General features: G+C 54.3%; 2 protein-coding genes across 2 annotated transcripts; one reads left to right on the top strand and one right to left on the bottom strand.

Moving 5' to 3' along the window:
• Positions 1 to 251: 251 nt before the first annotated feature.
• Positions 252 to 9,680, bottom strand: EFS (embryonal Fyn-associated substrate). Its single transcript, XM_031453446.2, has 6 exons — positions 8,444 to 9,680; positions 4,437 to 4,715; positions 4,019 to 4,159; positions 3,177 to 3,899; positions 2,706 to 2,795; positions 252 to 1,475 (listed from the first exon to the last, which is right to left on the bottom strand). The coding sequence occupies exons 1-6, from the start codon at positions 8,459 to 8,461 to the stop codon at positions 1,041 to 1,043; spliced, it is 1,686 nt and encodes a 561-aa protein (XP_031309306.1). The 5' UTR covers positions 8,462 to 9,680; the 3' UTR covers positions 252 to 1,040.
• Positions 9,681 to 16,030: 6,350 nt separating this feature from the next.
• On the top strand, positions 16,031 to 19,087 carry IL25 (interleukin 25). Its single transcript, XM_010989446.3, has 3 exons — positions 16,031 to 16,295; positions 16,466 to 16,707; positions 18,793 to 19,087. The coding sequence occupies exons 1-3, from the start codon at positions 16,287 to 16,289 to the stop codon at positions 19,046 to 19,048; spliced, it is 507 nt and encodes a 168-aa protein (XP_010987748.1). The 5' UTR covers positions 16,031 to 16,286; the 3' UTR covers positions 19,049 to 19,087.
• The last annotated feature ends 89 nt before the right edge of the window (positions 19,088 to 19,176 follow it).

The raw sequence follows: 19,176 nt of genomic DNA on the forward strand, positions 1-19,176 counted from the left end.
GCTGAAGACAGTTGGGGTGACCTCTTCAGCATGGCACCATCAAGGCTCCCGTGGCCAACCTCTCCACATGTGCATTTCTCTAATCACAGCACCTGACAATGAGGTCTTGGAGGAGAGGGCTTGGTCTGTAGTCAGGGTCTGCCTCCCTGGAATGTGACTTCTCAGACTCTTCTTGGTTCGCACATCCTCAGGGTCTCGGCACATCCATCATCCTGTTTTTTTCCATTACCAGCAACTTTCAAACTGTCAACTCTGTGCCAGGTTTCTTTTTTTTATTTACTTACTTTAGCTGACTTATTTATATCCAGCCCCCTTTCCCACCCAACAGTGTACCTTCAGATTTTTGCTGGGCATATCATGGGAGCTGAGAACCCACGAGATGAACGGTTGTTGAAGAAACAGCAAAATTTCCCCTCAAACTCTAAAGGCAGCCTGCTCACAGTGTTTGTCCCATCAGTTTGGACAAGGGTACCAGGCCTGCCCCACAGGGTCCCAAGAAGCAAAGTCAGGGAACCAGACAGCTGGTTTATTGAGTGCCTGAAGCCCAGTCTCTCCGGAGGGAGGAAAGACTCTCTCCCCCTGTGGGGAGGCACCAATGTCCCGCCCTTACTCTCAGCTAACAGTGAGGCACTGATGTCTGAGAGCCAAGACACAGGATGAGAAAGGGGCTCCGGGTGGCCCCAGGTTTCAGCCATCTGGTTCTCTGTGGGGCCAAGCTTTTGAAAGCAGGTGGCCATGTGGCGCCCAAGAACCTCCACCCCAGGCTGAGGGAGGAGGAGAGTCCAGTTCCTCCCTGCCCCAGAGGAGGCACCTGTTCCTGACAAAGCAGGGAATAATATTAAATATAAATAACTTATACAAAATGGCTCGTACAAAAAGCTGCGGGATAGGGGGAGGAGCCTCTGTGAGAGGCTGAGATGACTGGAATGGGTGGGAACGGGGAAAGATGCCTCCGCCTCTCCTAGTTCCTAAAACTAGGGTGGCCCCAGGCCTGGAGGGGGCTCTGGTAGGCAGGCGAGGGCAGAGCAGGACCAAGGGGCTCAAGGGGCCAGGCTGGTGAGCAGGGTGGTGAATTGCAGGGCCCGCCCTGCCAGCTCTGCCACACACTGTGACATCTCTTGAGCCGCAGAGCCCGATGGGTAGCCCAGTGCAGCCCCCTTGATGGCCAGCACGGTGGCCCGCAATGCCTGGCCCAGCACTGTGCCCGCAGCACCGACCTGTGCTCGCAGAGGGGTGGAGGCTGCCAGCCGGCCCAGGGTGTCCCCAATGAATACGAGGCGGTGAGCGGCCACCACCACCTGCTTGCCGTGGGGCACAAAGAGGCGTGGAGGCTGGTTGGCCCGGGTGCTGGACATCAGGGCTGCCACGGCTGCCTGCAGCGCTGAGTAGTGGCTCTGGCATTGCCCGGCATAGAAGTGCAGGAGCTGGAGATCTCCGGCAGGCAGAACCAGTGGTTCCCCTGGGGACAGGGCCTCCTGAGGGCAAGAGCAGTGAGTGGTCAGTGGGACCGCTCTCATTAATGCCATTTTTGCTCTCGTTTCCTTTCTCCTTCCCTCCCTTTGTGCCTCATTCCTACTTTTCTCTCTGAGTGCAATCCTTTGAGATCTTACCTCTGCCCATCAGACAATTTGGATTCTCACAGCAAGTGACAGGGAAGTGTCCAGAGTTGATGTCAGATAAATCTGGATTCAAACAAACTCAAACAAGTCTCTGAACTTCGTTGTTTTCTTATCTCTAAAATGGATACTCTAGTACAGGGCTGTCCAATGTGAACAGAATGCGAGCCACACATGTAATCTCAAATTTTCTAGTACTCATGTTACAAAAAGTACAAAGAAATTGGTCTAGATTTTCTGACTCCATATATCAAAAATGTTGCAATTTCAACATTTGATAATCATTTCATAATCAATATGAAAATGATTGAGATTGTTTTTCATACAAAGTCTGCAAAATCTGGTGTGCATTTTATATTTATAGCACATTTCAGTTTGGACCAGTCACATTTGGAGGGATTAGTAGCCGCATGTGGCTTGGGGCTACCACACTGGCTAGTGCAGTTCTTGTCACCTAAGGCTGCAGTGAGGATAAGTTGGCACCATGTATGGAAAGGGCTGAGAACAGAGCATTGCCGGCTGTAAGCCCCATATGAGAGCTGACCATGGCTATGATCAGTGCTGACGTGTGTGACGTTTGAGCACAGGGTCTGGCACTTGGAAAATACCTGACAAATGGTGGCTGTTGTGACTAGGACCATTCTAGACTGAGCCGAGGAGACCATCTCACTTTCTTGAGGCCCAGAGAGATTAACAGGCGACTTCAGAGCTCCTGGCTTCTTAGTGGTGGAGCCAAGATTAGGAGCTGGGTCTCTTAGGAGCCCAGGAATTCACAGTTGAAAGGAGTCTCAGAAGTCGCCTGGCCCAGCCCAGACCTGCAGCCCAGAAACTCTGCTCCTGACTGCTTGGTTTTCTGACTTCTCTCCAACACATTCTTTCCCCTCTTTCTGAATTCCTGATATCCTTTTCTAAGTTCCAGCTCCTTCCTGATTTCTAACCCCTCCCAACTCCAGCTGCTGGGTTTCATTGCACTCTTACCCCGATCCTAATCGATTTCCCCTGATGGTTCAGTTAAGAATACCCCTCCTTCCAAGTTCCTGCTCCTCCTGCCCCAGGCCCCCTCCCCCAGCACCCCCTACACAGGGTTACCTGTGGCTCCGGCGGCCCCCTCTCCAGCAGGTCAGGATCCCCTGGGGAGGCCTTATCTGGGGGCCTGGGTCCCTGAGCTTTGTCCACGCCCTGCAGGAGGGGATGAACGTCTCAGTTTGGAGGAAGGGAGGGCGAGGTGGCCTTCGTGGCCTTCCTGTTCCTTCCCATTCCTGCTTCCTTCCCAAAGCCTCTCCTGCCATCAGTGTAACAGCCCCTTGACTCCAGGTCTGGGAGAGCTCTGGTGGCAGGTCAGAGAGCTCAGCGACCCCAGGTTGGGTTTAGGGGGAGGAATGTAGCAATGGTACAAGTGGTGTGACCAAGTACTGGGTCCTAGTCCAGGAGATGTGGGGCCAGCTGAGGGGAAGAAGGGAAGGGAGGAAGGGACGGTCTGAGCCTGGGCTTCAGGCCTCCTGGCTTCTCCCCCCTGGTTCTCCTGGAGGCATTTCTGGTGGCGGCTGGAGGCGAGCTCACCTTCAGGTGGACATAGTCGTACTCCTCAGCCATTGGGATGCCTTCGTACTCATTGTGGTGACCTGCTGGATGGTCCTCCACCTCCCTGCCGTCTGGATCCCCCTCAACCTTGGGGATCCCATAGCCCGGCAGGCGGGGTGGGGGTGGGGGCAGAGGCCTGTCCTGGATGCTGCCCCTCCGGCCTGGAGCAGGAGAGGGAGCCGGAGAAGGGCTAGGGGCCTCTGGGACAGGCAGGGCAGGCAGAGGGCGGCGGGACAGGCTTTCAGCTGAGGGCAACCGGGGCCTGTGTGGGGGTGGGGGGCTTCTGGTCAGAAGCAGGGCCAGGGTGTCCAGGTCATTGGAGGCCGAGGCTCCCAGGGGCTCTGGAGAAGGGGGTGTCTCTGGCCCCAGCAGGGGAACGTCGTAGATGCCCTCGTCCGTGCCCCCGCCTTCCCCATCTGCCAGCAGTTCCTCGGGTGCTTCGTACAGGTTGAGCAGGGCTGATGCTCGTTTCAGGTTGGAGGGAGCAGCATAGAGGGGGGGGCCTGGCTCCCGGCCCCCCTCCCACTCCAGATCCGGGTCCAACTCAGATGGTGGTTTCAGGGCCAGAGGCACGTCATAGGGAGCTTCATCCTCTCCAGGGGGCTGTGGGGCTACCTGGGCCAGAGGGCGGGCAAAGGATGCGGGGGAGTCATAGGGGCCATCAGAAGGAACTCGGAGGGCAGTGGGGGGCACATCATAGACCTGGAGAGGAAGCAGTTGGTTACTCACAGGCTCAGCAACTGGCTGCCCATCTCTGCCACCCCTACACAGGAAAGCCATCTGTTCCCTGCCCAACATACACATGAACCTCTAGCCCTCACCTCCAAGGCATCTCCAGGGGCAGCCAGTTGAGTCCCACTGCCTCTGGGGACCTTGTAGATGTTATCAGGGGAGGGCGGACAGGGTCCTGCTGGGGGTCCCGAGGTAGGACAGGGCCGAGCTGGGGGTGGCACCACATACACCTGAGGGATCAAGACAGGCAGGTGGGTTTGAGGGGTGGGGTGGGGGAGTAGGGACCAAGGTATCAGATAATGTGTAACTGGGAGGAGTTTAGACATCTTCCAAACCCCTCCCTGTGCTGATGGGGAGACAGCCCAGAAAGGCTTGGCAGACAGGCTTCATACAGCACAGAGCCAGTGCAGAGCTGTGGTCCCAGGGCTCTTCCTGCCCCACCTGCAGGCACTGGTGGAGGGGAACGGGGCTGTCCTGACGTGGGGTTGGGGGAGCTCCAACTCTCACCTCCTGGTCCTCGTTGCCTTGCTCTGGGGCTGGAAGTGGTAAGCCAGGCTGGGCTGAGGGCACCTGGGAGAGGCCGGGTTTAGGTGCTGGGCCAGCAGGAAGGAGCTTCACTCTGTTGGCGGGCACAATGCCCTGCTGGCCATGCAGGGAGCAGAGGCACCAGCCGTCCAGCCCGTCAGCACCTTCCCTCTGCAGTACCCGTAGAACATCCCCTCGGCGAAAGGACAGCTCCTGGGGGGACTCAGCAGTGTTGTCGTAGAGTGCCCGGGCCAGCTGGGCCTGGTGGGTGAGGTGGAAGTGAGGAGAGGGGTCTTCACACACAGATCAGGTCATGTCACCTGCCTGCTCAAAACACTTTAGAGCTCCCCGGTTCCCTCAAGCTAAAAATCTGACCTCCTGACTCAGCTCTTCCTGACTAGGCCCTGCCTCATCTCCAGCTTCAACCCCTGCACTCTCCCTCTTCTTTTCTATTCCTTGACCTAGACAAACTCATTCCTACCTCAGGGCCTTTGCACTTCCTTTACCCAGAACCCTCTTCCCCTGACTCTTCATCTGAACTGGTCCTTTTTCATCCTTCAGTTCTCTCAAAACATCTCCTTCTTAAAGAGGTCTTTTCTTCACTCTTCTCCCCGCCCCACTCTGTCTGTCTCTGCCCATTGTTTCCTTCACAAAACTTTGTATGATTTGCCTACTTACTTTTTTATCACTGATTTCTCCCCTTGTACTATCAGCCTGTGAGAAAAAGGACTGCTATATTCCAAGCCCCTGCAATAGGCCTGATCTGGAATCATTCCTCCATAAACATGTTGAAAGAATTATTCAAGAAGTGCTGCAAAGATTTCCTATAGAATCTCTTGCCTTCCCTGCCCCAGTCAGCATCCCCCATAAGCAGGTTAGCTTGAGCAACTGCAGAGACCCCTCACTGAGAGACTGGGAGAAACCCAGCCCAGACTGAGTCTCAGCATAAATTAAGGAAGAAAACAGAAACCAAAGCAATTGTTTTGTTCTCAGTCTGAGCAAAATAGGTTCTACCAGAAGAGGCTGAGGTTACCATGGAGAAAAGTGTACATGCTTGGGGCTGGTGGACCAACCAAGAGCAAACATTTATCAGCCTGTTTCCAGTGCTGTCTGGTGGGGACATTGAAGCTTCTTCCTACATGCTCAGGTAAATTACAAACACCAAGTGCAAATTGTATATCCAGACACTATGCTCGTGTTTGCACTAATTGTCTCATCTCATTTAAACCTCACAATATCCTTGTGAGGAAGGAACCATCATTCTCCCCATTTGGAAGGAAAGTTGGAACAGAGAGGTTAGTACTTTGCCCAATGACACACAGCTGGGTACAGCTGACGGAGTGTGATTTGAACCCCAGGCTATGTGATTCCAGGGCCTATACTCTCACTCACTCCTCTGCTGCCTCTCCACAACCACAAACATTAGGATCTACTTTGTTCTTCTTATATAAGTAACAGTAGTTAAGTCAAGAGAAGCCATGACTCAAAAATGACTCAAGCTCATGGGAAGCCTTCACGATGCCCAATTTCCCTTTGCTAGTCACTTTTCACTGGGCTCCTGTTCCACAATGTCCTTTGGTAGAATCAAGATTAACCCACTCATAATAGCAAAATGTATTCCGTTTGAGCTCTGTTTGTTAAGTGACTCGAACCTGCTGGCAGGATCCTGGGCAGTGGTGGCTTACCCACTGGTGGTGGGAAGCAGGTAGTTAGGCATTACTGAGCAGGTAATCCACGTGGGCTGCCTAATTCAGTGAAACCTCTCAAGCTAAAGATCTCTGGCAGGCTGCATTTGGCCACAAGGTCCTGGGGGAAGGGTGGCCTGCTCAGCCAGCATGAGTGCATGCTCTTCTTGGCTGGGTGATTTTAACAATAAACTGACTTCTCCTGCCTGAGTCCAAACTCATCAAACCCTTTTCTGAAATTTTGGCTTCTAAAGGATGTCATCCCTCAGAAAGCAAACACACTAGCCAGATGACACAAATTCCTGGTTAGCTTGGCACTTTTCTTTCTTTTCTTTTTTTTCTTTGTATTCATATATTGTTGAAGTACAGTCAGTTTACAATGTTGTGTCAGTTTCTGGTGTGCAGCATAATGTTTCAGTCATACATGAACATACATGTATTTGTTTTCATATTCTTTCTCACCATAAGTTACTATTAGATATTGAATATAGTTCCCTGTGCTATATAATATGAATTTGTTGTTTATCTATTTTATATGTATTAGTTAGTATCTGCAAATCTCAAACTCCCAATTCATCCCTTCCCACCACCTTTCCCCCCAGTAACAGTAAGTTTGTTTTCTATGTCTGTGAGTCTGTTTTGTAAATAAGTTCGTTTGTCTTTTTTTTTTTTTTTTTTAAGATTCCACAACACTTTTCTTTCTAATTAGAAATTAGAAATTGGTGTTTTGGATCTAGTCAGGGGGTTAAGAGCATGGTTCTGAAGCAGACAGACCTGGGTTTGAGTCCTGGCTCTGCCCCTTTCAAGCTGAGTGACTGGGCAGTTTGTTTAGCCTCTCTGATACTCAGTTCCCTCCTTTGTAGAATTCCATATCCATATGCAAGTATCCACTTTCAGATAATAACAGTATTGGCCTCACAGGGTTATTATGAGGACTGGGTGAGATAATGCGTCAAACAACCAGGACAAAGCTTAGGGCCAGCACGGAGCCAGTAAATGCTCAAAAAAAATTAGCTGTTGTTAGGATCCTATAAGTATCATAAGCATAAATCTCTGCCCCTCTCCAGGCAAAAAGAAAGATCTACCTCCTGGGACTACATAGCTGACCAGCATCCTGAGCCAGCGTCATGTCAGATACCTCACTATGTTCAGGACCTCCCCTCTTCCACCTCTAAAGGAAGCTGACTTCACAGGGCCTTCTCATCATCATACAGATTGAGGAACTAATAGGAGTTTAGTTTGAGAAAGAGTGAAAATCTAACTCATCCTCGAGGGATGTGGGAGATGTCAGGAGTCAGGCTTTTCCTCCCAGCCTCACAATCCTCCTTTTCAGAGTGCCCATGCAGAGACAGCCAGGAAGCAGGTGACAGTATCGCTTTCCCTGGCAATCCTAGGGCCTAGGGAAGGGTGGAAAGGGGACAGAGTTGCTTAAATTCAGACTGTAAGGAGTGCAGGACAGAAAGCAGGGGTGGAGCTGTGGAGAGCTCCTCCCTGTGTCAGGTTTGAATTCTGTCCAATGGGACCAAAACCTCTGGGCCTTGCAATTTCTAGAACCCAGGCCAGAGTTGCTGATAGACTGATTGATGGTGGGTGTGGCCACCCCAGCTCTACCCCCTCTTCAGGGGCCCAGCTGACTTGTGAGGGAGTGGCTGCCTTAAAGGAGGGTGGCAGTGGGCCACATGCTCTCTGGGAGGCCTCCTCCCACTGTCCCCTCATGCCAGCTGTCTCCTCCCTTTGTCCCCAGTCCCAGGAAAGTGGCCAGAGGCTGGCTGACATCATCTCCCCTCCTCCCTCTATTTTCTCTTGCTCTCTGACTGATCTCCCTCTTTTGCGCTATTTCCCCCCTTTCTTCCATCCTTCCTCTAGACAAGGGCCTCTCCTAGGGCCCCTTGGCCTCTCCCATTTTCCTGGAGCCACCTCCGTTCTTTCAGCCCCCTCCCAACCTTTTACTAGCCTCCCAATCACAAGTCCCTGCCAACTACCAGTGGCCATCTGTTCCCGCCCATGAAAGAGCAGATAGGACTCAGGCTACACTTGCCCCCTCCCCTCCTTCCAGGGGCAGCCTCTAGAAAGAAAGAGAGGAGAATGGGGAGGGGGAGGGGAGAAGGGGGAAGCCAGACCCAGAGGGGACCAGGGGTGAGGAGAGGGAGAAAGAGAAACAAAAGTGAGAGGAGGGGGACACGGCCTCTTGGAGAAGCAAGGGACCACGGAGCGAGACAAAGAGTAGGCAGAAATAAGTGACAGGAGTGCAGGATGGGCTGCGGAGGTCTCTGCCCCGCAGCCTCCTCTCTCTGGTGGACTCACCGAAGTGGCTATGGCCATGGCCTTGGCCTCCCGCGCGGCCAGCTCCAGGCCAGGCTCTGTTTCGCTGACTTCAGCGCCTGCCCCGCACCATGGAGGCGGCCCCCGGCTGCGGCGCCTGAGTCGTGGCCTCCGCGGAGGTTGGAGGAGGAGAAAGAAAACCCACAAGACTCCCCAAATGGGAGGCAGCTTGGCCGGGCAGGAGGAGGAGCGAGGCGGGCCGGGGCGTCGCTGCGGGACCTCATCCAAGGGCGCGCGCTCTGCACTGTCCCCGTGGCCTCCCGGGGGCCGCCGGGTGGGCCAGGCCCCCGGAGCTGCCTGCCCTAGGCCGAAGTGGCACCCCGGGTCCACATGGGCCCAAAGCTCCCTTACAGGGCAGAGGCGGGTGAGGAGGCGGGAACTGGGGCTCTGTTCGACGCCTCTCCGGGCCGCTCAGGACGGCCCCGAGGGCAGGGAGAAGCCACCTGGGCGGTTGGGCTGGACGAGCGAGTTTAGGGGCCAACCCTCCCCACCCGAGGGCCGCGCCAGAGAGCGGTGCACCCGGGGGCCGAGGTGGGGGCGCCCAGGACTCTGTGGCGGCCCCGTTGCGAGAGGGGGCGGGGTGGGGTGGGTACAGAGAACTGGGACGTTCGTCCTCTTTAAACTCGCCGGAGTTGGCGAACGGAGGCCAGGCTGGCGCCAAAGGCCTTGGAGAGCGCGGCCGCAGGGCTGGGTGGCCCGAGTGGCCGCTTTCTGCTCAGACGCTCGCGGCCCCGGCGGGGAGGCAGGTTCCCACGCACTCACACTCGCTCGCGCCCGGCAGTCTAGGGGCGCCGCGACGCCACCCGCACGCGGGCTCGGCTCGAAGGGGCGGGACGGCCTTTCCCACGCGCCCGGATCCAGCCCTCAGCGCCGGCGCTCCAGCACCCACCCTCGGTCCCCTGGCCCCCGGCCCCGCCGCCCCGCTCACACGCACCCCTGGCGGGGCGCCTCCGCGCACCCCAGGGCTCAGGACAACCCGGGTGTCTCTGGGAACCGAGAGAAAGAGCACAAAGCAAAAGAAGGAGCAAAGAGAAGGCGAAGGAGAGCAGGCGCCAGGGTCCTGAGGACTCGCCTGGAGGTGGCGTTGGGGGGACACTGAGAGGGCTGAGAAGGCTCCGGGGGTGGCGCGTGGCCTTCAGGCTCACCTCCCGCTCCCGGCTCCCCTTCCCTCCCCTTCCCGGGCTCCCGGCGCCCTCTCAGAGCAGCTCCTTTCTCCTCCCCTCGGGCCCTCTCCGCTCCGGCGCGGGGCTCCGTCCCGGAGATTAAGAGAAAGGAGGGAGGGGAAAAGGGAGGGGGCGGAGGAGAAAGGAGGACGATCCCTCCAAAGGCGGGTGTTGAGTTTCAGCTCTGGACCCTCGGGCCAAACTGCACGCCCCCTCCCGGCCCTTCTCCCCAGCGCCTGCTCCTGCCCGACGTCGCGGCGGGCCTCCAGGTGGCCTGTTCCGCTCCTTCCTGGGAGCCTTCCTCTCCCCGTCACGCCCGCGCTCTCGCCCGCCAGCCCCGCGCCTCTCTGCCTCCCTTTCATTAGCCCCACATCTGGCTCTCCAGTAGGCGGGAGCGTGCACCTTCCGCCTTGCTGGGGTCCTCAGCGGAATCTCTCCATTCCCTTGGCGTGGCTTCTGCAGGGGTGGCAGGGCTAGCCGCGCCGTTCCAGCGCGGAGCAGGCCGGGGGTCTGGCCCGGACACGGATTCTGGCTCTGACGAGAGAACCTGAAGCCTGGGCTCCTGGTCCCGGAGCTGCGGGCGGGCTGGCCGGCTGTGCCGCCTCTTGGGCTTCTCTGCCAGTCTGGGCCTGTCCCCCGCCCTCACTCTCGCTCACTCCTGCTGCCATGAGGAACAGAAGTGGGGACTGCAGGCACAAAAGGACAGAACTCTTTTAGAGGAGCTGGGATCTGGTCTCTCCAGGAGCTTCATCTGAAAGGAAGGGGCTCTTGGGTCCCCACACCTTTCCTCCTCTGCGGTGGCTGCCTCCCTCCAGCTACCCCTCACTCCCAGTTCTTCCTTGTGGGGCACACGTCAAGGCCTCTGAGAGGCTCCAGAGGACCCTTCTTTCTTTCCTTTTTAAGGTTCCTGGAATTTGAAAAGTGAGATGTCAAACAGGATTGAAAAATTGTAGTATGTTTTCAATGTTTACATTTAACACATTAACACTTGAAACACATAAGATAGACAGTGCCTCTAAGTATAATCTCATTTGGAGATAACATCAGAAGTCTTATTTAAGGCCTTTTGTGAACCTGAGGCCTTGGATAGAGGCTCTGTACCTCCCCTCCCAAACACCCCCACCCCTACATTCCACTGGCCCACTCTTCCTGGTATCTGCCATGAGGGAAGGGGGGATATACCTGGCCCAGCTCCTTCCCCTCCCTGTTGCTTGAGCGCCTATGAACACACTCAGACTCCCTTAGGATGGGAGAGGAACTTTTAAGTTTCCAGATGCATCTGAAGGGAGAGCTCCCCCAATCCAGCTCCAGCCTGGGCCAACCTCTTCCAGACCTCAGCCCTGGGGGCCCTGGCTGCCTGGAACACAGACATGTAGCTGCTGGGGAGTGACTTGGTATGGTCTTTGTCCAGGGGACTGCCAAACAAAATTGGGGCTCATCATGGAGGTGGGCAGGAAACCCAGTTCCCAAGGGTGAACTCTCTGACTGGCACAAGTAGAAATAGATGGAAGCCAGAAAAAACTAAGCAGGAAGGAAGTGCTAGGTCCTAGCCAAATGGTGTTTTGGGAGGTGGGCAAGGAGGTGCGGTGCTGGGAGCTGGTTGCCTGGGGAAACAGAGGCAAGGGGAGCAGAGTGCAAACCTGCCAGGAAACAAGCCTGTGCTTCCAGAGTGCCCCCCAGGGAATGCTGCCACTAGGGAGTGAATCCTGGTTTGTCAGCTGTGTGACCTTGATCAAGTTCTGGAATGTCTCTGAAGCTCAGTTCCTCATCTGGAGCAGTGACTTTGGTGAAGGATAAATATATGTAAAGTGCGTAGCACAGTGGTTTCTCCTCTTCACTTTGGCTCTCCTCTTCCTCCTCCCTGCCCCCTCATCCCCCAGCTTGTACCTTCCCGAAAGCTCAAAGTGTTTCTTTGTTGAGGGCAGGAGACTTCTCTCTGTCCTTTATGCTTCATCTCTGCCCTCTCCTTTGCAAATAGAGGTTTAAAGTGATTCTAACTTACTCAGAGAGGGCTCCGGGCCCCAGGTAAGGCTGGAGAAAACCCAGGCTGGGTGGGTAACTAAGACCCTACATGGATGGCAACCTCAGGCAGGGGGCCCCTCAGCTTCAGGGCTTGCCTTTGCCACTATTCACGGGGTCCCCTCCATCTGGTTTTTGGGTCCCAGTCTTCTTTCCCTCTCTTGTTCCTTCCCAGCAGGGCCAACTAGCTGGTCTCATCCTCACCTACCCTGTGACTTGCTTGACCTGTTCTTGTTCTTCCTGCTGCTCAAAATTTCTCAGGTGCTCATAGACTCTTCTAGTTCTCTTCTCTTTGGACCCCACAGCATCAGGATTACCTGAGTTCTAATCCTGGTTTCAATACGAGCTAGTGATCTTGGCAAGCTATGTGACCTTTTCGGGCCTCTGCTTCCTTGTCTGTCAAATGGGATGATAATGGACCTGAGGATTAAGAGAATTCTGAGAACAGTGCCTGGCCCATGATGTGTAAGCATTGGCTCAAGGCAACTGTTATTATTGTTATTTGATGCCAACTCTATGGGGCAGGAGAATGTCAAGGACATGATGCCTGCCCTGGAGAAACTCACATCACATAGATCATGATTGAATATAGTTGATACCATCCCACTGGCCTTGGAATAAAATCCAAATGCTCCACCACAGCCTGTAAGACCTTATGTGATCTGGTCCTTGCCCACTTCTTCACCTCATCTCATTCCACGCTCTCCCTTATCCTTAATTTTTCATCCACACTGTCTTTCCTGTTTCTCAGACATGCCAAGCTCTTCCACCTCTAGGATTCTCTGTGGCCTGTTCCCTCTGCCTGGACCACACTTTCCCTGGGCCCTTTCCATCACTGTCAAATTCTGCATCTTTCAGAAAGGCCTTTCCCAGCTTTTCAAGTTAAAGTTGCCCCCTTCACCCCCCAGTAATTCCCTATCTCATAACACTGTTCCAGTTTCTTCATAACACTTATTATTATCAGAAATGATCTTGTTTCCTTGTTGGCTGTCTGTCTTCTCCTAAAACATGAGCTTCATGAGGCAAGGATCGTACCTGGCTTGTTCTCCTCTGCATTCCTAGCATTTAGGATGATGCCTGGCCCATAGTAGGTGCTCAATAAATATATGGCAAGTGGACAAATGAACAGGGCAGCCATGACTGTAGGACAAACTGAGTAGGCTGAAGGCCCTCTGTGGGGAGGCAGCAGCCCCGGGCTAGGGGAGGCAGTTGCTGGGCTTTTTGTCCTGTTCACTCTGATTCTCTGTGTGTCTCCCAGGCCAGAATGGGTTCTCTTTGAAAGCAGGCTCCAGAGCCTAAGTACCTTTGTAACTAAAAGTGATACTACAAGTAATTAGCAACTAGTACCATCATCACCCACCCATCAGCACACGGGAGCCTGTCCTCCAGGCCTCCGTCTGAGCCAGCCGTTCACCTTTAATTGTGGGATCCGGGGAGGTTGTGGTGGGGAAGTGCTTCAGCGCTGAGAACAGCATCAATTTACTAGCAGCACAGAAGTACTTCGGCATTTTTCGACACCAGTGCCCCGGCCTCACATCAGGTGAGCGCCAATGAGCTTCAACAGGCCCTGCCAAATCCTGTGGTTTTAGCACAATTTCTGGAGCTGCTAAGCTGGTTGGCACTTTTGTGGCCATCCAGGTGACACCCCCGTCCCCCAAGCCCCCTGCCAAACACAAACATTTCTACCAATGAGAAAAGAGGCCTGAGGTGAAGAGTTGATCAGAGGCAGGAACAGGACTTCAAGGCAGTGGGTGAGAATTTGAATGATTTTCTGAGGAAGGGCAGGACAGCCATTGGAGCATCTTGCAAGCTTTTCTGGCCAAGGTTGTGTCTTCTGTCACATCTGCCCTGCTCTTTCCTGCTAGGGGCTTATCTCTTTCCAGAAGCTCAGGGATGGGACTCCCAGCTGGTCCCCTGTGGCTGCCAGGTCAGGCCCAGACAGGTGAGGACAAGTGGAGACGCCCTTGATATGAGGTGCTGGGTGAACTTTCCTTTGTTTCCGCCTCCAACATTCTCCCCGTTGCCACCCCCATCTCTCCACACCCCCAAGGGTTCCTGGGAAGCTGAAGTGATTCAGGGATTCCAAAACTAGTCACCCAGGAGGAAAACCCTCTGGAAAATGTTTCTCATGGCAGGGAGTCACCCTGAGGAGACCCACAGCTGCTACTGAGATAAAGGCTGATGGGAGGGGGGTGGGGTGGGGGTGTGTGGCTCAGAGTGCAGGTTCTGGGTCAAGCCTGGTCATCACACCAAGCCTGGGGTGACTGTGTACTTGCAGGGGCCCTCCCCCTGCCCTTCAGGGGTTTCCTCAGAGGAGGTCCTGGTACCGTGGCAGGTGGACACCCCAAAGGTCTGCCCTGCAGGGAATGTCCTGGGTAACCAATGGAGGGCCTTTGAAGGATCAGCAAATGAAAAGAATTGCTGGGATCACTTCCAGCTCTTGAGAGCACCCTTTCCTGGAAGAGGGCCAAGATCAAGAGGTCTGGGCCCATGTCAGGCTCTGAGGCCCTGATTGGTTTTGGCGAGGCCCCTAGGGATCCAGCTCTTCTGAAAGAACACTGTGCCCTTAGAGCCTCTTTCTGGGGTTGGGGCTTGCTCGGGAACACCAAGAGCTACCCTGGGTACCATGTGCCAGGGCCAAAGGCTGGGAAATAGGGAGCTGGAGCTGCGGATCCCAGCCTGCTGGGCTGAATGCCTGAGCAGGCGGGAATGCCCCGTGGCCTCCGGCAGGTTCAGGTGAAATCTGTCCCAGCCCACGCCCACACGAGTAGGAAAACCCTTCCATTTGCAGCCTGCCAAGGGTCACCACTTCCACGCCAAGAGCTTTGATCTGGAGCTGGTCAGGGCTGGGGTGGGAAACCAGTTATGCTTCCTCCTGTGTGATCTTGATTAGATTACTCAATTCTCTGGGTCTCATTCTCTTCATCTTAATATGGGGACAATACTTTCCATCTCACAGTTTTATCAGAAGGAGAAGATGAGGTGATGCATGTGTGGGGCTGGGCACCATCCTGGCACATCGTGCCCAGCGCCGTGTGGCAGTGAGAAGGCTCCTGGGAGCCCGGGGTGGAGTGTGGCAGTGGGAGGGGGCTGATATGTTCCTGGCCTCAGTGGCCTTCCTAGGTGCCCCTGCTCTCCCAACCACTACCAGTTTCCCCTAAGCCCTCACCCAGCCCCACCTCCAGGCCCCACCCCCCAAACTCACCAATGCAGCCTCTCCCACTTCTCTAGAATGGCCCCTGACCTCATCGCTCCTCTGCTTTGGGGCTGCTTTGCTCCAAAGCATTTGAAGGATTCCTTCTCACTCTGCAGTTTAAGTTATTCCTGGTTCCCTGTGTTTATTTCCCGAGTCCTTGGTTACCACAGGAGTATTTTCTAAGGGAAAGCACATGCAAATCAGGAAGCATCATTCTAGAGACAACATCTGTGTATGAGTGTTGGTTGCGGGCTCGTGGGTGTGGGGGCGAGGGGGGATGGTGGGCAAGGATGAAATGTAAAAGACTGGAGGAAAATAGGCCTGCTCTCGGAGAAGAGCCTCCCAGATGGGGTGGCCCCTGGCTGACCTGTGGCTTTGGGGTCAGGCCCAGCTAGAGCTTTGCCAGTGCACACGTACTCTCCTCCTGGCTGATTGTAGCCCGTGGAGCTGGGGTCCTGAGACTGGATAAGCTCACCCCATGGCCTGAGAGTGACTGCGCTGGCCCTCGTCCCGCAGGCCCTGTGAGTAGGGGTGAGGTAGGCTAATCGGAGACCTGGGTGCTCCTGTTGTGTATTAGCTGAGGCTGTCACCGTGCTCCTCCTTTTCCTGGCTCTCCCTTCTCATTCATGTGATGGGAACAGTCACCCACAGCTCTTCCATCAGACTCTGCACATTCAGCCAAAAAACCAATGGGACGCAGGCCTTCCTGGCAGCCTGTGGGGTTAGAAGTTCAGCGAAAGCCCAAGGATGTGGGGGTGGGGTTCCCTGGAGGGGAAGTTTGGGAGAGGGTAATGGACAGTGGGGAGAAGTCGTAGATAACTGGGGTCATAGAAGTTGGGGGTCATCGAAGATGAGTCAGGGGTCAGAGAACAGAAGGGTTGAGGGTCCAAGGAGATAGAGGGGAAATGTTCATTAAGGTGGGTGATCAGGAGGACATCTGAGAAGAAAGGGAAGAGAAGACACAGGACCCTGGGTGGGAGCAGCAGGGATCATAGGAACAAGGCTTCCTGAAGAGAGGCCAGGCGATGTTCCCTAATTTTGGGTACCAAGCCAACTAGAGAAATTCCCATGATGCCAGTTCTCAAAGGCACAGAAGAGCATAATACTATTGCTTTGACCCCACACCCAGAAAAGCACAAAGAACAAAGTTTGCCCAATAAGTTCCCAGGCTTACAATGACGTTAATCACAACTTCCATGAAGTCTACATTTAAAGCAGCTTTTGGAAACACTTCCAAGTGGTTTTTTTTTTTCTTTTTTTTTTTGGTTTGGTTTGGTGTTCTAATCTCAGGTCACACCCGTCAAAAGGTAGTGGAAATAAATTTGAATAAACAAAACAGGCTTGCTGAAAATAAAACCAGGACTCCTAAACTGCTCCAGTCAACCTGCTTCCACAAGGCCCTGCTGTCAGCCAGTGTGGCTCCGAGGCTGGGCGAGCAGCATCCGGCATGTACCAGGTGAGTGCACTGAGCGGGGCAGGAGCAAAGATGCGGCTGGGGGTGGAGATAGCTGCCAGGGTTGGGGCTGGGGACCAGGTGAAGCCTGAATCCAGAATCTCAGGGAGCAGTTCGGGGAAGGGGCACCCAGAGGAGGTGGGAGCAGTTTTCTCACTGGCCTTTTCTTACAGGTGGTTGCATTCTTGGCAATGGTTATGGGAACCCACACCTTTCATCTGTGGCTCCAGTGCTGCACCCACTGGCCTAGCTGCTGCCCCAGCAAAGGACAGAACTCCACTGAGGAGTGGCTGAAGTGGAACACTGTGCTCACGCCTCCCCCAGAGCCTGCCAGCCTTGCCCACCACCCAGAGTCTTGCAGAGCTAGCGAAGATGGACCCCTCAACAGCAGGTCCATTGCCCCCTGGAGATATGAGTGAGTGTGCTGGCCCCTGTCCCCTCCCGAATGCCTGAACCTTGCTGGTTAGGGTGTGTGTGAGAGGCCGGGGGAGTTCCACCCAATTCTGGCCCACCTGCCTCTTTTCACCTCAGGGAGGCCTTAAAGTTTGGGTGTTAGACAAAACCTAGCTCTGACTCTAATTGGGTGACCTTAGGCCAATTACTCAAGGGTTCAAAGCTCAGTATTTTTCATCTGTGAAATGAAAGAATATTCCATAGGCTAATGGTGCAAATCCTATGAAATAAGGTACGAAAAATCTATACTTAATACAGAAAATGTTGGTTTTCTTCCCTTCTTCTTCCTCTACTTCTCTCCCTCCCATCTTCCTCCTCCCCCTCGTCCTCCCCCCAACCCCGCTCCACCTCCTTCTTCCCCTACAATGGCCATGTTTTTCTAACTAAAATATCAGGGAATAATTTATGATACAGGCACAAACAGCCCAATACCAAGAGAATGGGATCCTCTGTCCACTCTGGGGGGCATCTGGGTGGCTGGAGCCCCAGGCTGGCTATCTTTGACTGTGAGCAGTCTGATTCTTTCACTGGGTGCCACACCCATATTAGAATTCTTTATTTGTGTCATGATGTAAAAAAAATATTAGGAAGCACTGAAATCGGGACAATGATTTAAAATATTAAAAATTAGTGCCTTAGGGATCCCAAACATATTTCTCCTCCTGTCTTATGTCCTCATGGGGTGTTTGTGTTCCATTCCCCATAAGTCTAGTTCTGGTCTAGTCTTGGCTTTGGGGATGGATGGAGAAGGTCAGTGGGTCCGGCTGGGTCAGGGGTGGGTGGTCAGCTTTGATTGAGACTAGATCCAGGGCCAAGATTCTGGCTCACTATGTTTTGAAGTGGTCTCAGAGGGCTGGCTGGGTTCTGGGCTAAATCCCCTTTGAGGAGGCTGGGTACAAGATGGCTGACTGGGCTGGGGTCTAGACTGCCGGTTAGGAAGCCAGGAAACCTTGATAACTGCTGGGCTGGTCCTCTCCAAAGCGTATTCTTTGCAACACTTGTCCCACAAGCTCCTCCCCCTAAAAAAAGTGATGATGTGGAATAAGTCTGGGGAAAGCGGCTGGAGCCCCACCCCTCGGAGGTTCCCAGTGTGCTCAGCACATTCCAAGACTCATCACAGAACCCCTACTGCTGCAGCGCAGGTATTAGGGAACCCCCTCTGGAAAATGCTGTGCTAGCCGAGGCCTGTCTGTTTGAAGGATGGTTTTATAACCCAGGGACTCTTTCCCACTGGGCTTCTGGAGTTCCAGACCTTTGGAGCACCTACTTTCTGTGTCTTTTTTTGGCCATGAAATCCTTTCAGAATAAGTAAATAAGTCTTACCATACACACACACACACTTATGGAATTTATTTATTTTTCACTTTTTTGGTGGAGGGAGGTAATTCAGTTTACCTATTTATTTCTTTTTTTTGGAGGAGATACTGGGGATTGAACCCAGGACCTTGTGTATGCTAAGCATGTGCTCTACCATGGGAGCTATACCCTGCCCCCACCATACACTCTTATGTGTGCTTATAACCCATAACCCAGCACAGCCAGTGTCTGGCAGAAGGGCAGGATTGGTGGACAGTGGCTCCCTCTGGGGAGGGGGACTGATGGGGAGACAGAATGTCAGCCTTCACTTTATGCTTCCTTATACTTGGATGTAAGAGCAGTTTTTACCTTAGATTTAAAAGAAACCCTAAAAATATAATGACAGTTACAAAAAGAAACCAGAGACTATATCAGAAGCAGAGCTGATCTGGTGGAGGCTCAGGCAGGAGCTGCTCACCTTCCCCTGCCTCCCTCAGGGCTCCAGGACCCGTTGGAAAGCCACTCTTCCATCCCCAACCCTCCCTTACAGTTGGGGAAATAAATCCCAGAGAAGAGGGGGTGAATTGTTCAAAGCCACCCAGCAAGTGGGTACCAGAACTGGGAGAAGCCAGGACCCTCACAGCCCCAATTCCTGCCTCTGGCACTTCCACACCGGCCCTCCCAGCTCCTAGCTGGTCCCCCGTCTCCCCGCCAGCCTCCCTCCAGGGCCTGACGCTTGCCACCCCCACAGGTTGGACAGGGACTTGAACCGGCTCCCCCAGGACTTATACCATGCACGTTGCCTGTGTCCACACTGCGTCAGCCTTCAGACAGGCTCCCACATGGACCCCCTGGGCAACTCGGAGCTGCTCTACCACAACCAGACCGTCTTCTACCGGCGGCCATGCCCTGGAGAGCAGGGTGCTCACAATGGCTACTGCCTGGAACGCCGGCTCTACCGTGTCTCCTTGGCTTGCGTGTGCGTGAGGCCCCGTGTGATGGCCTAGCTGTGCAGCCCCGGGCTGGTCCTTGCTCAAACACTGGAGCTGGGTGTACAACCACCTGCCATGGTGAGCCAGGATGCCCGAATGCTCAGCCCCTCCAAAGCACCACCTGGAGCAGCAGGATCTTGGGA

Source organism: Camelus dromedarius, chromosome 5, assembly GCF_036321535.1.
Source record: "Camelus dromedarius isolate mCamDro1 chromosome 5, mCamDro1.pat, whole genome shotgun sequence".
NCBI lineage: Eukaryota > Metazoa > Chordata > Mammalia > Artiodactyla > Camelidae > Camelus > Camelus dromedarius.